Source organism: Natator depressus, chromosome 1 (assembly GCF_965152275.1).
Source record: "Natator depressus isolate rNatDep1 chromosome 1, rNatDep2.hap1, whole genome shotgun sequence".
In the NCBI taxonomy this organism is placed as follows: domain Eukaryota; kingdom Metazoa; phylum Chordata; order Testudines; family Cheloniidae; genus Natator; species Natator depressus.
Window position 1 is genome coordinate 112,047,278 of NC_134234.1, and position 16,462 is coordinate 112,063,739.

At 37.8% G+C, this 16,462-nt stretch overlaps 1 protein-coding gene across 2 annotated transcripts in view; it reads right to left on the minus strand.

The window, feature by feature from the left end:
- GCC2 (GRIP and coiled-coil domain containing 2) overlaps nucleotides 1-16,462 on the minus strand; it is a 48,849-nt gene that overhangs the window by 18,450 nt on the left and 13,937 nt on the right. For both annotated transcript variants that reach the window (XM_074964441.1, XM_074964451.1), the window contains 10 exons: nucleotides 15,661-15,730; nucleotides 14,203-14,303; nucleotides 14,016-14,114; nucleotides 12,421-12,540; nucleotides 10,748-10,912; nucleotides 10,210-10,314; nucleotides 9,486-9,648; nucleotides 8,773-8,873; nucleotides 8,570-8,647; nucleotides 2,542-2,679 (listed from right to left, as the gene is read on the minus strand). In XM_074964441.1, the coding sequence (XP_074820542.1) occupies nucleotides 2,542-2,679; nucleotides 8,570-8,647; nucleotides 8,773-8,873; nucleotides 9,486-9,648; nucleotides 10,210-10,314; nucleotides 10,748-10,912; nucleotides 12,421-12,540; nucleotides 14,016-14,114; nucleotides 14,203-14,303; nucleotides 15,661-15,730 (1,140 nt within the window). The remainder of the gene's footprint in view (nucleotides 1-2,541; nucleotides 2,680-8,569; nucleotides 8,648-8,772; nucleotides 8,874-9,485; nucleotides 9,649-10,209; nucleotides 10,315-10,747; nucleotides 10,913-12,420; nucleotides 12,541-14,015; nucleotides 14,115-14,202; nucleotides 14,304-15,660; nucleotides 15,731-16,462) is intronic.

The window sequence follows — 16,462 nt, forward strand, 5'->3', positions numbered from 1 at the left end:
TAGGGCTTCCAGTGGGAAAGGTTTGTAAGTGTAGCACAGTAAGGCCCATATGGACTCCTTTACTTTCTCTACAAAAACTGTTTGACTACTTTCTTCGCCTGTCTCAGTCTATTGCACAGACTAACTCCTTCCAGAAATATCTTTTTTAGCTTATCATGAACTAGTCTCAGGTAGAAGTGTATCTCTGCAACCCTTTGTCAGTTTCAGGCAGGGCTCAACACTTCTGAAACCTCCAATTAAAAAAAAAAACCTCTGCAGCAAAATGCAAACATGGGCCTGATGAACGCTCCTTTTAAACACTAATTCCTATGAACTTAAGTTTCTTACACTGACAGTCGTTTTCCTGGTGCTAGTGAATGGACGCACCTTATACCAGATTCATTTTTACAAGGATAAGGTGGTAACGTGGATTCACTTGACATTCCCATCCGAAGTTATGTTAGTGTTCGACCATCAGTGTCCGAAATCCTTGGGAGTCTATTTCAAGCAGACTAACTCCACCCCATTTTATTTTATTTGATAAAGAAACCAAAGTTGCTGAGCAATGCTGTTACAAAGAGAACTATGTTCCAAAGGCATTTCACATTGCTATTATCTGGAAGCCATGTCAAGGCCTATTTGATTAGATGGATGTTATCTACCACAGAGAATTGCAAAGCTGCTACTTGGTCGTCTCTCCAGACATTTACAAAATATTATTCCTTGTATTCAGTTTCCAGAAGATGCTCTGTGCTCCAGAACTTTTCCAAGATGGGGGATTCCAGAGCTCTGCTCCCCTAAGAAGAATTTTATATTAAGATGTCCTTTATTTTCAGCATGGAATTTTCTCAAATTGCAATCTCTTCCCACAGACTTGAATGTCATTACACCTCTTACTATTTATGCTATATATTAACAAAACCTCTGTCTCTTCACACAGTTGGCACTAGCTTTGCTATTGCTGGTCATTGCGCCTCTGCTCATGTTCATTTGGGATGTGAGAATCCTGCAAAAATAGTATCTTCAAAAGAGAAAAATTACTTGTTTTTGAACTCTGCTTTTCAGATGTTGTCGTCTTTAGGACACTCCCTCACCCACCTCCCTCACAGAGTTTGGAGTTTCTGGTTTGTGAGGTTATTTTCTTTTTTCCTCCAAGGCACATATACATTGATCATCTTGAGGTGGCTTCTTTTTCTGGGAACTTGTATATTAATTTAAATGGAATAAAAGGGCCAAAAGGTGTTAACATAACCCAGTCACTGCCTAACATTAAATAGAGTTAAATGAAGTCTGGGGTTTGGTAAACAGAGACCTCAGTCTACTTAGGACTATGGCAAACACATGAAAAATCTTTTAAATCCTTTAATAAAGTTACAGAAAAGCAGACATAGTTAAAACATTTGAAATGTATTTTAACAGCATTTTTTGTTCCTTTTTCCTTTAGTTGGAAAGAAGTTTAGAATGAAAAATCCCCTTGTTTGACCATCTCTCAGATGGTAATAACTGTCCTCTTGGGAAAAAGAGAAGACGTCAGCTGAGATGGGCTGGGGCTGTTGTTGCTACTGTTAAAGTCTGAGCCTATTTTATCTCTAGGGGTATTTGGGATTCAGCTGGAGCTAGTAGGAGTGGTGATCTCATCTGGATCCCTCTCTCTGGCCTGGTCGGGTCAGGACATCACTCAGAATTTGTATGATGGAGGGCTGCCAGGAGATGGTGGCGGGGGCAGCTATGATAGGGAAGCTTGCTTCAGTAGCCTCTGTCTGTCTTCTCCTATCTTCGCCCCAAGTTTTTTTTCTTTTTCTTTAAAGGACCCACAAAAGCAACGATGGATGGAATACTCCATCCCCTCATTATTTTGCCCACCAATTAGGCCTAATATTTGATGACAATTTTGTTTCATTAAATTTCTGGTTCTACATTTTTTATTTTTACCGAGCATGATTTCAGTTTAGTCCTTGAATTATATCAATGTGGCCTTTTTTTGTTTGCACTAATTGAGTCTCTCTACCTGGGTCTCTTGCAGCTGTTTATAACATTCATTATTGAAAGCAACTTGACGTACTTCCCATCTTAAAGAGCTCTGTGTAGTTCAAAAGCTTGCCTCTTCCACCAACAAACGGTCCAATAACAGATATTACCTCACCCAGTGTGTCTACTTTCCATTGACACTTGTTATTATATCATCTTACACACTTTTACATATTTTTTTTACAACCAAGCTCACTATTACAGTACATTTGTCAGCCCAGTTATCACAACAGAGCCTCAGCTCTGGTGCAGTCAAAGAAACTGACTATAGTGTTTGGATGGCAGCATTTATATTCCACAGAGGATGGTGCACAACGAGTAGTAAAAGGCCTAACTTGTGCTCTATGCTGCTATTGCTGAAAAGGTCAAAAACCATTACAAGTTAGGAGAATTCCTTCCAGTCATCTGCCAAGGACCTAAGATCCAGGAGTAAGAATCCTGGAAGATGGTATCTTTAGAGAAGCAAAAGTGCAAGTTAAGTAACTTTGTCTTTTAACAGTCTAAAGAGTTATTACTTATTTTATGAAAAAGTACCTTTGCTGTGTTGCATTCTTCTTGTAGGGTTGCAATTTTCTGCTGGTAAGCACTTAGAGTGCGCTGGTGTTGCTCCAAAGAGGTCCGCAGATGTTCCTGAATCTTGTGTTTTTCTGATGTAAGTTCAGCCAGCTGAATCTGAAAATGAGCACACATTTCAACAAAGCTAGAATTTAGTCTTCAGAATTGACTCTTCTTTTCATTAGGTGAACAGAGAATGAAAAAAAGCATCCAGATATTCTGGTAATGGGAAACCTAGAAATGACTAGATATAATAAAATTAAAATCTGGTTTTAAAAAATATTAATGTGAAGAAGGCACACACACAGCCATATGTTCGAATGTATCTGAGCAGTATCACATGCATCATTTATCATTTGAATTTTACTTAAAATAATGGGAAGAAATGTGCAGACAAATTTTTCTAAAGAATTATTTAATTTTTTCTCAATTGCTTTTTTTTTTTTTTTTTTTTTTTTTAAAGCATAATCCCTATTTTCTGTAAATCAACAAATGTGTCATTTGGCAGCAAGGCAGATGCCTGTTACTAGCCATCAAAATTCATACTGATGAAAATTAACCTCATATTAAGGCTTTTTGCTGGCAATGTGTTTTAAATAAAACACTTTTTTAAAAAAGCAAAGTTTAATAAAGTAGGGCCAAAGATTAAAAAAATATATCCTTGTCATAGGACTCAGATTCCCTAATTCTCTTTTGAGAGATTAAAAATAAAAGGGGAGAAAGCAGCAAGCCAACTGAATATCTGAACCGTCGTGCATCAGTTCTGAAATACAACAGCACTTATACCTTACAGGGCTTTATGCTAGAAACATCAGAAAAAAGATGCAGAAGAGAAGTCAGATATAGTTTTTATATTTAGGGAAAAGTATATATAGAAATTGTACTATTTACCCCAATTTCACCACTCATGCTATCACACAAACCCCAAACAATGATTTCAGCAATGTTAAAGCAGATTAAATTCTCAGATGAATGAACTGAGAGTCAGATATGCCTCATATGATAGTAACAGATCAGCACATCTGACAGTGTGACAGATGAACCGACCTGTAGATATAAGAGCATATGAGGCTTAAGCACAGGGCTAGAAGACCGGTGATCCTGAGTTCTAACCCTGCTTCTGGCACGGATTTGCTGTGTAGCCTTGGCCAAGTCACTTCACCTCTCTGCCTCAGGCTCCCTGCTGTGAAACGGGTATAATAATACACACAACTACCTACCTCACAGGGCTATTGTAAGGATTAACTAGGGTCTGTGAAGTGCTTGTAAATTTAAAATGCTGGAACATGGGTAGGTATATGAGGTTGTGTGTGACAGCATGAGTGATGAAATTGGGGTACATGTTGCTTTTCAACATCTGTTGGAGATGCAAGTGAAAATCTTAAGAGCATGTCACTGATAATGTTGTAAGCAATATGAAGGTGGCAAGGATGGTAGGACACTTCTTTCTGACACGCTTTTAAGGTTCTGACTGGATGGAAAGTGTCCTGGAGCAACCGTAAGTGTCACTAAATGTAATTTTTTATTTTAAAAAAAACCACACACCTAGGAAATTATTATTTCTACACCCTTGGTTACACACAAGTCAGGGAGGAAAGAGAGGAGTTGGATGGGCCAGGGCATCAGAGAGAAACTGCACTGCTGGACCTGCTCCTGGCAGTGTCCACACTCTGAAGGAAGTGAAAGACTACGATGTAGCTCAGGAGAATCATCGTAAGATTTTCCTCTTGGTATCAGAATCACCACCAATCATACCCGTGTCTTAGTTTCCTCTCCAGTTAGCAATTTTCCTCCAGGTGAGTGGGAGACTAGAAGAGGTTTAGCCCTGTGGCCAAATCAATCAGTGCAAATGGCTGTAGCCTCAATTAGGGCAAGAGGATTAACTCTTTCCCTGCCAATTAGGACACGGACTACATCCCCTCCAACAGAAGAGTAGACATCAGTACATGTGGTGGAAGTCCTGCTCCCTGCCAACCCAGGCATGGGGTCTATGCACCCATCATCACACTTAAATTTAAAGTCACTGAAAAACGTACACCAAAGCAAGCCATTGTATTTAGAAGTGACATAACCCTCCAGTTTCAGGGAACCTCTATAAAGGAATCTGCATCTTCCTGAGTTGGGAGCATCTGTTGACTACTGGGACCTAGGTCTGCCTCCCCAACGCAATCCTGTATCACTGTTTAGAATGGTTTCATCATACCTCATAATTCAAGATACAAAGAGTTTCCACTGTTTAACTTTCAGGTCTGGAGCAATGAACGCACAGGTGAAGTTGGGGCTGCTGACTAAGTAGAAGCAAAGTCATTGAAAGTTTACTGACTGAGGGTTTGGGTCTGGATTGAGAGTTCCTAACAGACTGAGAATGTGTTTTCCATTGTAATCAACCAACTGGATCTATTAAATTTATTACTTAATCATGATAGGCTACCTAATAAATCATTTGATAACTTTAAAGATATAACTCAATCTTCTCTGATAGTACACCAGTTAGGATTTTTCATGTCAACAACTGAGAAATCAAAATACCAAAGAGGGCAGGAGAAAGCACATTAATTTTCAGAGTCAGATTTGTATTCCCACCTCTGTAAATCAGCCTTTAGAATGCTACATACTCTCCAGGTACATGCCACCTGGAAACTGGGCATTCTAAAGTTGGGTGAGATAGAAGTTTATTTCTGAAAGAATTGTGGCAACTGAAAGACAGGTTATAAGGCTCTGTTTCTTGTCCCTAAAGGAAAAGAAGAGGGAACTGACAGCTGGGAGAGGGCTGGGTTTATAGCAGAACTATCAGAAACTGGGGGCAAAATATACTCAACAGAAGTGTTCAGGAATTAACTCAAACAATTCCAAGTAGGAGAAATATTTATTTCTCTGAGGAAAAATTTGAACAGATGTATTTCATCTTGATCCTGAAAATGTTGTTAAAGGAAGAACTATTTCTTACTATTTTCATGATGCACTGACTGTAACTATGATTTTAGTTAACAAACAACTTAACGAAGGCATGATGGCAATGAGACATCATAATGTTCTATTCTTGGCAGTTCTCACCACCTTTAATGAAAACAGGAGAACTGTAAATATGCAGCAATACTTTTATTGGGGTTAAGTGAACAGACATCTAATAGTAGTTACTGACTTCTAATCTTCCTATTTTAGAAATATGGGATTCAACTGATGGCTATCACAAAGCGCATGTATGGAACATGAACGCGTTTCATCCTTTAATGTAGGATGGACTAGTAATAATTTGGCCTGGGGTGAGGGGAGCTAAAGCCTTTCATAAAGCCTTTGTGAAATCACAGAACAATTTTGTTACATCATTTCTTTATTGATGGACATTTTTAAGGGCATGTCTATATTACAAACTTAGGCTGATTTACAGCCACCGCAATAATTACTGCGGTGGTTTATGGCCATACTACCCTCCTTTTGTCGGTGGTGCGCATACTCACCAGAAGTGCTTCCACTGACTTAAGAGGGGCAGTGTGAGGGGGCTGAGAGCCCAGGCCCCCAGCTGCGTGTACAGCTCCCCACTGGAATCCCAGCAACCCTGCCCCCTCCCACAACCGGCTCTCCATAGCCGGGCAGGGAGAAGGGAACCCGGGGGCAGCTAAGCTTCAAGCAGGGAGTCTGGGCAGTAGCCCAGCTCAGAGCAGGGGGCAGCTGGGCTCTAGCTGGAACCCCCAACCTGCCCCTAACTGGACCCCCACCTGCCCTGAGGTGACAGCCTGAACTGTGAGCAGCTTTCTTGTCAATTGCATGGCTCTAGCATGGAGCCGTGAAATTAACAAGAACTATAGCTAACAGCTGATGTAAGTAACCTGCAGTGTCTGCAGGACGCTGTGTTGCCCTAACTACACCGACATAAGTTCTATGCTTCTCGTAGAGGTGAAATTATTATGTGGTGTAGTAGGGCACTCACATGGGCGAGACCAAGGCTGTAGTGTATACACTGACATAATTAGGTTGAGGGTTAAGCTGCCTTAAGTCGACCTAACTCTGCAGTGTAGACCAGGTCTAAAGTACTTAACACTGGATTCTTCTCCCTTGTATGTATGCACTGTAACATCTTTATTTATGACAGGTTTCAGAGTAACAGCCGTGTTAGTCTGTATTCGCAAAAAGAAAAGGAGTACTTGTGGCACCTTAGAGACTAACCAATTTATTTGAGCATGAGCTTTCGTGAGCTTGCATCCGATGAAGTGAGCTGTAGCTCACGAAAGCTCATGCTCAAATAAATTGGTTAGTCTCTAAGGTGCCACAAGTACTCCTTATCTTTATTTATGTAATCATATGCTATATTTTCCACAAGACCCCTGTCTTGTTCAGTGCAGAAGTTGGCAGGTGTGCATAATGATTAAGGAAAAGGGATGCAGGAAGGGACAGGATCATCTCTTATGGACAGGATGCTGGATTGGGATCAGAAAAACAAAGTTGTATCCCTGGAAGTCAAACTTCTTTTGGCATGTCTGGAAAGTCACAATACCACAGTTTCAAAACTGGTACTCATTTTATAGATGCTCAATTGGGACACCTATGGCCTGATTTTCAGAAGTGCAAAGCACACACAACTTCAACTGAGTTAAATGGAAGCTATAATCTCAGTACCTCTAGAAAAGAGTCAGGCTATAGATGTGTAAAATGGGGAACCAAAAATTAGTGGCAACTTTTGCAAATGTTGGTCTTAATTTCTCTGTACCTCAGTATCCTCACCTGTGAAGTGGGGATAATAATACCTCTCTACCTCCTACAGGTGTTGTCAAGATAAATTCATTAAAGGCTGAAAGGCACAGCAGTGATAAGTGCTACAGGAAAGCACATGAGGAAATAAAACTTTCAAGTGTAGGGCAGCATTTAGATGATGTGCAGTAAATAAGTCCTGGGGCCATTCAGCTAAATAAGAATAAGATGGAATATTCAACAGTTGCCTCATTCTCAGAGCACTGTCTGCCCTGTGAAATGAGTGAGGCAGGGATTCTTTGGGGGCAAAAAAAATAGTATGTGAGCACACAATTAAATATTACAGTAGAACCTCAGAATTACGAACACCTCAGGAATGAAGGTTGTTCATAGCTCTGAAATGTTCGTAACTCTGAACAAAACATTATGGTTGTTCTTTCAAAAGTTTACAACTGAACATTGACTTAATACAGCTTTGAAACTTTACTATGCAGAAACTTTAAAATGCTGCTTTCCCCTTTTTTTTTTTTTTTTAAGTAGTTTATGTTTAACACTGTACTGCACTGTGTTTGCTTTTTTTTGGTCTCTATTGCTGCCAGATTGTGTACTTCCGGTTCCAATGATGTGTGAGGTCAGTTCGTAACTCTGAAGTTCCACTGTATGAGTGCACAGACAAGTGAGCAGAATTAAGGTTGTACAGCCAAACTTAATTCTAATATTTCCTAACTTTTGAAAGTTTGACTTTGCAACATTTAACACTTAAACATTAGTGTAGTTTTTAAAAAATTTTCCAAGTGTGCGCGTGTGTGTGTGTGTGTGCTTTTTAAAAGAAAACTGGAAAAGGACAAATTCCATCACATGCAACTGCGATGACCCACCCCTCTACAATTGGTTATTAACAAAATTTGAATCCATAGCCTTCATAGCCTCACCTCTACCATTTGACTTGAAGGAGTAACTGATCTGATAACAAGAATAGGCAGTTATTCGTTACATGCACCATTCCGCAGAGAGTAACGCAGCACTCATATTGCCAGTCGATAAATGTATTTTGTTACTATGGTTCCAAAACAAACACCCACTGTGGAAACACTATGCACGAGCACAAAATAATTACAAGAAACTGAAAGACTTAGGGTACTATGTTAAATGAAACACTTGAAGACAATTGAAAGAACTGATTAAAAACAAAATTAGTGATACAGCTTTTGTAACAACCTGTTTACATTCTGTAGCACTCAGCCTATATTACCCCATAGCATTCTCTCTAGCTTCTTAAGTCAGAAAGCTTGTGCTAACAACAGAGAGTGAAGTTCCTTGCCTTATAGACTTCCACTTGCTGCTGACTTGCCTCTAGCTCTCCTTTTAATGATGCTTGAAGTATTAGATGGTCATTTTCCTGCAGGATAAAGATATCTTGGTTAATTTAAAACATTAAATATTTTTTTATTTCAAAATCTAAATTGGCAACTAAATTATAAGCATTTTGTATAAAAAAGCATGTGCAGGAAAATAGGCACTTACAGCTTGCCTTGAATCTGCCAGTTCTTTTTTGGTTTTCACTAGCAGTTGTTTTATCTGGGAGTTCCTTTCCTCATACTGTAGCACAGAAGATTGAAGAGATTCTAAATGCAGAGATAATTTTTGATGAGCAAAGGAAAAAAAACTGTATGGGGTGCTTTCATAAAAGTGTTGTAAATGTAACCGAAAATGAATGTTGCAAACAAGCAGTTCACCAAGAGTTCAACTTCAAATTTCCAGGTATCATACTGGTTTTCTAACACATCTTCAAGCAAATTGGGGTTATGCTTAAGAGGATGGCAAAAAAATGCAATATTTAACACACCATTATTTGGTAATGTTTGTAAGTAGAGTGTTATAACTCTACCAGGGGTTTTCAGTCACTCAGCTCTGTAAAAAGACTCTGAAGGTGTCACTAGCTCTCCAACTCTGGGATTAACAACGTGAGAAATGCAATTTGTCCAGTAAAATATCTATTAGTTTACAGCTTAGTAAACAAGTGACAGATGAACTACAGTAATTCATTTAACATATAAGAAAGGAATTTTGACAAGTCTTCTTTCAACTATGTCTTGGCAGCCCTTCTTGTCTCCTGAGTGGAGAAAGTTAAGATACACATACACGATGTTCCCAAGCTGTTTGCCTCCCCCCCACATTGGATAAAAGAAGTCCCATTGCAGACAATGAGAAATAGAAAAAGTTAATATTTTACACACTTATTTCTTCTTGTAGTGTTTCTTGTTTTTGTTTCTGAATTCTGATCTCTTGCTCAAGATCTTCAATTTTGTTGTTTTTATCTGTAATCTTCTGATTAAGTTCTTTCACTAAACGCTCATAATCAGCCATTTCCATATCCATTAGTGTGCTCTTCTGGGCATCCTGCAGATTACATATTTTGTAGTTCCAGTTTAAAATTGCTCGGGCTGATTTGAAGATTTTTGTTTTGAATACTCTGTACTGCAAAACTGTTCCTCACAATTCCAATTTTTGTTAAAGTCTATCGCCACATATGCAACAGAGGAAAACATATCCATCGGCATTCTAAATCTCATTTGTTTGTATCAGAATCAAAACAAGGAAACAAGTTACAATATTAAAATTCTGTCTAGTGTTCTGATAAGCATTCTAAAGGAATTTGGCTCTGGGAAAGCAAACAGCCTTGTATTAAGGCACTGGAGTGGGACTCAGGAGATCTGGATTCAATTTCCACTTCCATTCAGTCTTTTGTGTGACCTGGGCTAGTAACAATTTCTCTGTGCTTCAGTTTCCCATCTATAAAATGGGATAAGACTTCCTGTCTCCCACCTTTTGTCTTACTTGGATTTTAAGCCTTGTGGGAAGGGATGTTCTATCATGTGTTATGTACAGCACATAACACAGAGGGGCTACAGTCTTATTTGGGTCCTCCAAGCACTACTGTAACAGAAACAATTACCCTACCCGCCTCGCCAGCTCTAGTTCCTGCATAGTTTTCTGAAGATGTTTCTTTTCCTTCTGAAGCTGCAGCTGAAGCTCTTCAAGTTCTCTTACAGCACTGCTGTGGTCCTGAAAATTAGTTTACATGCTTTTCAGTTACATAATTTGAGTTCAAGAATGTTTGTTCATGAGGTGTATGTCACAAAATTTATGTTAGTAAGAATGACAGGTTTTTGAAAAAAACTCTCATACCCTCCAAATTAAACCCCAGATGGATTATAAAATTAATAGCCATGTTAGTTTAACATACAGTCATAAGGCCCCATTCTATTCTCACTACTGACTATGACAAAACTCTAAATGGGGGCAAGACTGAAAGGGTCAGCCAGGCAACAGAATATGATGCTGTATCTGATCTATAAAGGCAACAAAACCAAACTAGTTAAAATATTTTCAAGATTCAACTCTAACGGTTTACCACACTTTCAGGAAGTCTTCCCTTCAATCCATTCAGAGAATAGCCCGTGCTTTATTTTTTATGGACCCACAACATTGCTTTTACCTTTATCTTTTGCTCTTTTAGAAATTTTTCAGCTTCCAGTTCTTTGTCGACTTTTGCTTTGGCTTTTTGCGTTTCTAATATCTGGGCTTCTAGCAGTGTAACATTAGACTGCAGAGTTTCAACACGAGCCATAAGGTCTTCATTGGCAGAGTTTAGTTGGTCTTGCTAGAATGATATTAGTAACAAGATGAAAGTGAAAGTTAATATTCTTGCAATTCTTACAGGCAGAGATGCTGACTGTGTTATGTTGTTGTTGTTTTTTAGAAGATACACGAGGATTTCCACCCAACACCCTTTGTAAACTATTTCTGCAGATGCTTGAACGTGACAGGACAAAACCACGTCCATACTAACAGTTTAAAACCAGAAAAAGAAATAGCCTGGTTTAAAAATGGGTGGCATGATTTAGACACTCCTACAACACAATTTTGAAACTATATTACAACCCTGTTGCAGTTTTTTTAAAGGGTTGATGGAGAACAGTGGGTAAGCTTGGAAAATAATTCACTAGCTCTTCAGGAACAGCATGCCAACCTCGGCTCAAATACAGCTGCCATAGTTCTGAGCAGATGTTAATGCCATCAACCCCGACTCCAAAGAAGCTACTTCAATACCACAAAATATTGCCAATTTATCTGTTTTAAATGAGATAAAGCTAAGGCACAGGTAAGAGATCTGTCCTTGTCTGGATTAGAGTTGCAGATGTTTTCAAGGTTTGTTTTGAACCACCAGCATTTTCACCATATGGTCTCATTGTCCTTCCCTTGTTGTGTGAATCCAGAATTAAGGATGAATACACGGGAAAAAAAAAAATTACCAAACAGCACAATTATTGATCATATTTTGTTCATGAAACATTTTATATCATCAATTTGAAAAAATTCACCTGCCGGATAAGCAATAGACTGTATTCAAGAGTGAGATTGGGAGCAAAAAAGGAGATTTTAAAGTCTCATGAGAGTATTTCAGCCAACCAACGATTGGATTTAGTCCATCATACAACCCACTCATTTTTCAGATGTTTTGGGTGTTGACTGGACACATTTTGCCTCTCTCCTCAGTATTTTCTGAGGGAGACAGGAAGAAAAAAAACCTCACTTCTAGTTTGAAACATTTTTAATTTACAGTTAGTATTAATATTTTAAAATTCTCGGTCCTTACTAACGGCTGCTGTATTTTGTAGAGGGAAGGGATAATATCAGTAAAAGGTAGATATAGCTCTGTACTACCCATTAGATATAAAGGACTTAAAATCTGTATGACCACTGTCAGTGTTGTGCAGCTGCTCTTTTCTGAGAGCCAGCTCAAGCTCATGTACTACAGTTGTTGACAAATGGGCTTAATTTCAAATTTCTTCAGATTTGGACCCTGATACTCCAAAAAGGCCCCTACGTTCTTGCAGTTCAGAGAGATATCCAGATATTTTTATAATGTCCCTATTTTCATTTAATTTTTTTTCCAAATCCAAATATTCCAAACACTGGGATTTCTACCTTGTCGAACACAAACATTAGTTTATTTGCTCGTATGTATTCAAAAATACAGATGGAATTATGAAAATATTTACAGGGATAATTTACGTAAGTATGTGTCTATCAAACTGAAATGGGACTTAAGATCAATTACTTCATATTTGTCATAAAAATTATTTGCTCAGTCACAAAATAAGCTACCTGCCCAGTTGAAGTCTGTAGTTGTCTTGTAAGATCATCTATCTGATGTTCAAGATTAGTTGCTCGGTCCTTTTCCAAATCCAGCTGTTCTGCTTGCTTGTCATATTCCAGCAAAAGATTCTTGAAACATGCACAAAGCACTTTAATTTTTGTTAAATACATGGAAGCTGTGATGTGCTTATAGCAAATAAATGGGTATTTGCACATTCTTATTATTGTTCAGTACTTGATGTTTCTTATTGTGACATCAGAAGTACCACAGGTGAATTAAAGCTGCAGTTCCATTCTAGGTTCTAGTGAAAACAACTCTTTCAAGTTTTCCTCTCTAGATTTAAGTCATTCATTGAAGAGCTCTAAGTCACCACATATTTAAAAAAAGGGTATATTAGTAAAAGAATTACTGTTTTTTTGGCAATGGAGGCTGTTGGAACCATATCTTTTATGTTTCTTGATTTGGCACTTTAACTGCATTAACAAGGGTTATTTCCCATAATATTTCTCTTTGTCTAAACTTAACATTAGCATTCAAATGGTCCTAATTAAACTTTGAAATTCACACTTCAGTGGAAGTAATGGGGTAAGGAGAAGGGAATCCCCAAGTTTGCTGCTGGTATTGATTGGTGGGATACAGTTTTTACATAACTCTGGTTTCACAAGGCAGCAGCATTTTCTATTCATTTATATTCTGATAGTTGAAGTTTTTCCACCGAAAAAAGAATTTATTTAACACTGAAAGAACTAAAGAATGTCAGAAGTTTGCTGAAAAACTTAAATACTGTATCTGTGATTTTCTCTTGTCTCTGACATTAAAGGTAATTTTTGGGAGTACTTTGTTGTACATGTTTTAAGGAGACAGTTTTCCTCATGAAAGCACTCTCAATATCACAGGTGTGCCTGCTTGATCACTCTAGCCACTCCAGCCAGATAGAATGGATCAATGGCACTAAGGCAGTGAGCATATTAACAAAAATCTACTTCTGAGCATGCTACCTTACAGCCTCACAACTCCACTGAGGCTTAGGACCAGATTTTAAAAGTATGGTTGGATTTATTTATTTATTTTTAAACCAGATATACATGCAAAGGTGAATTGCTTATAATACAAAAAAGTTAAGCAAACTTTAAGGGCAGGTACTGAGCATGGACTATTTCCACATACAAGGATGAATGTTTCTGAAAGTTGAGCCTGTAAAAACAGGCATTATTATGGAAACTCTTGCAATTTTAATTATAAACATAATTGTCATTATTCTAGCGCCCCACCACACACACACTTCACGTGAATAACAAATTTAATAAAATAAGTATAATATATGCTACTAGATGCCAAGTATACATGCAGGGATCACTTCATCCACCACTGAAACCTCTGAGGTGAGATATGGCAATTGCTGAACAACGCACAGCAACACTGTACAATAGTTTAGGGCAGGAAGCAAAGAACACTGTAGCTACAGAGGGAAATTAGTAGGCTGACTGTAATTATGCAAGTAGTGAGTCATGGACACATCAAACTGGAATCAGGCTAGGAAATGCCATCTCTAAATAATATTTTCTGATAAATAAAGCATTTTTTAAGATATAGTACCTCTTACCTTATAGCTTTCTGCTCCTTGGATGATGTCCCTCATAGAAGTAGACAGCTGATCTTTCTCTGATCGTACCAACTCTAATTCTTCTCTCAAGGACTGCATCTTATTACAAAGCAATACGTAACAGTGTGATTACAACAGAACCTTACGATGCCAGAAATTTAGACCTCATGTTGAAAAGCTAAGTTACCTCTTTTCTACTGGAATCTAGTTCTTTCCTTGCTTTCACAGCAAATACTTTAACTTTATTTAACTTCTCTTCTCTCTCTGCAGATTGCTTTTCCAGACATACTAACACAAAAAACAGAAACGAATTCATCTACGCAATGGAATAAGTAAAATACAAAACAAATATCTATGTGAATTTGAAGACATTAGCAAAATAAAAAAGGATTTGCTTCCATTACTACTGAAAAACAGGAAGACATTTAAAACACTTCATTCACTTAAGCTTTTGGAGGCCTGGTTTGAAAGCTGAAATTCCCAGCAACACACATAGCTATCATGGTGAACACTTCCACTGCTCCAGAGAGTTCCTTTAGCAAACTTCAGTTTGTTAGGATTTTAAAACTCAAAAAACATGCTTCCAGCTACGCCTGTGACAAATACAGTTGTTTCAATTTGCCATTACTTCCTCCCTAACATTTTAAAGTAACTGCATTTGTCATTTACATGTTGTAGGAATGCAAGGGTGAAGTGTGTTTGTCTGAGAGACAGGAGATTTTATTTCCTCCCTCTTCTCTTGAGGCAGCTGAGGAGTTGTCCCAGCTATACAACTATTTTCTCTTAAAAAAAAAAAAAAGTGAAAATAAAAACAAAGTAAACCCCAAAACACCTTGCCATTATTTTTCTATACACAGAAGTGGGAGAGATTCTCTCTGTAACAAGTCAGTACCACTATTCCTTATTTGACTGAATGAGTTTTGTAGGGACCAAAACTGGGAGAGCAATCAACCTTAGGGCTATGGTGCAGAATAATATCTGCACCCTAGGTCACAAAGCTATCCACTAACATTTACTAGTTTTGGGCTATCCTCATATGTGAAAGTGACTAGCTTTCTAATATAATTATGCTGGCCACAAATCTGTACTGTCATCTTGTTTGTTTTTTTAAACGAAAAAGACACTGAACTATAAAGAATAGCTGACAGACAAGTACATTTCTGTGAAAACACATTAGACTCTAAAATAGTCCATGAGGAGCCGATTATTTTATTATATTACCAATCCTCTTGGTGAAATTCAATGGTTTTGCTTCCAGCTAGCGCTAATTTTCTTTTGAAAGCCAACCAGAATGCTCAGAGGGGTTAGTTTTCTCAAGCAAGCTATATTTTTCAGTGGCATCTTAACAGTTACTAATTTAAAATATTAAAGATTATTATATCTTCCCCTCCACATGGTACAGTTGTTATTAATTGGGGTCAATTGTACAGAGCCAGGGATACACAGATGTCTACCTTAAAATAAAAGTACTAACTGTTAGGGTAACAGACCACTGGCATATCTCGAACCCTTATTGGACATCAGGAAGTCATTTGCTTATTTTAAGTATTTCTCATAAACTAGGGTTAAAAAACGAAAGATGAAGTATGTTAAATAATGGTTTAAAAGTCACAACTAATTAAATGTAAAGGAATAAGAAAAGCACCAATTTTTTCTTGTAGTTCTGCTACTGAAGATTGTTGGTCATTTTTTACAGACGACTTCTCCATGAAATCCTGTGAAATAAAACAAATAATGAAATATTACAAACATTTTTGGTATCTGCTAATTCCTTACATGTCACAATCAGAAACTGATTAATATATATTAAACTTAAGGCCAGAATCTGGGCTATTTCTATACAAACAAGACATAAATATTACGATTTATGTACAATTTGATGTTTTCTTGATAATTTACAAAGATACTTAAAATGTAAGGGCAGGGAAATGATCCTCATAGCAACTGCTTTCCATCCTACCCTGTCAAGAACAAGAAAGGACAGACCATGTAGTTCTTGCCAGCTGCTATTTCTCAGTCATTATCGGGCAGTAACAATGCTCTGATGTAAGGAAGTTCCAGCAAACTTACCACAAACAGGGCAGGGCAGATAACTGATCTAATACCAACTTTAAGTTGTGCTTATTTAAGTTGTAGATTTATAACATTTAAGAGCTAGGAGACATTATTAGGTCATCTAGGCCATCCCTCCTGTAAATGAAGGATCATTCGTGAGGTACTGGTGAGAAAGGGAGAAGATAAAAGCTTACTTGAGTAAAATATAAATGCTAAAGTAACTTTTAGTGTTGCCTTTTTGTTGAGGCACTCTCAATTAGAAATACTTATTAAAAAAACAGATCAGTTGATTTTGGGGGCTGAGGGGGGAAGGGGGAATGGAGAAAGGACTTTTCTGAAAGGGAAAAATTCATTTTGGGGCCACGAAATAATGTGAAAATACTTTTGAACCT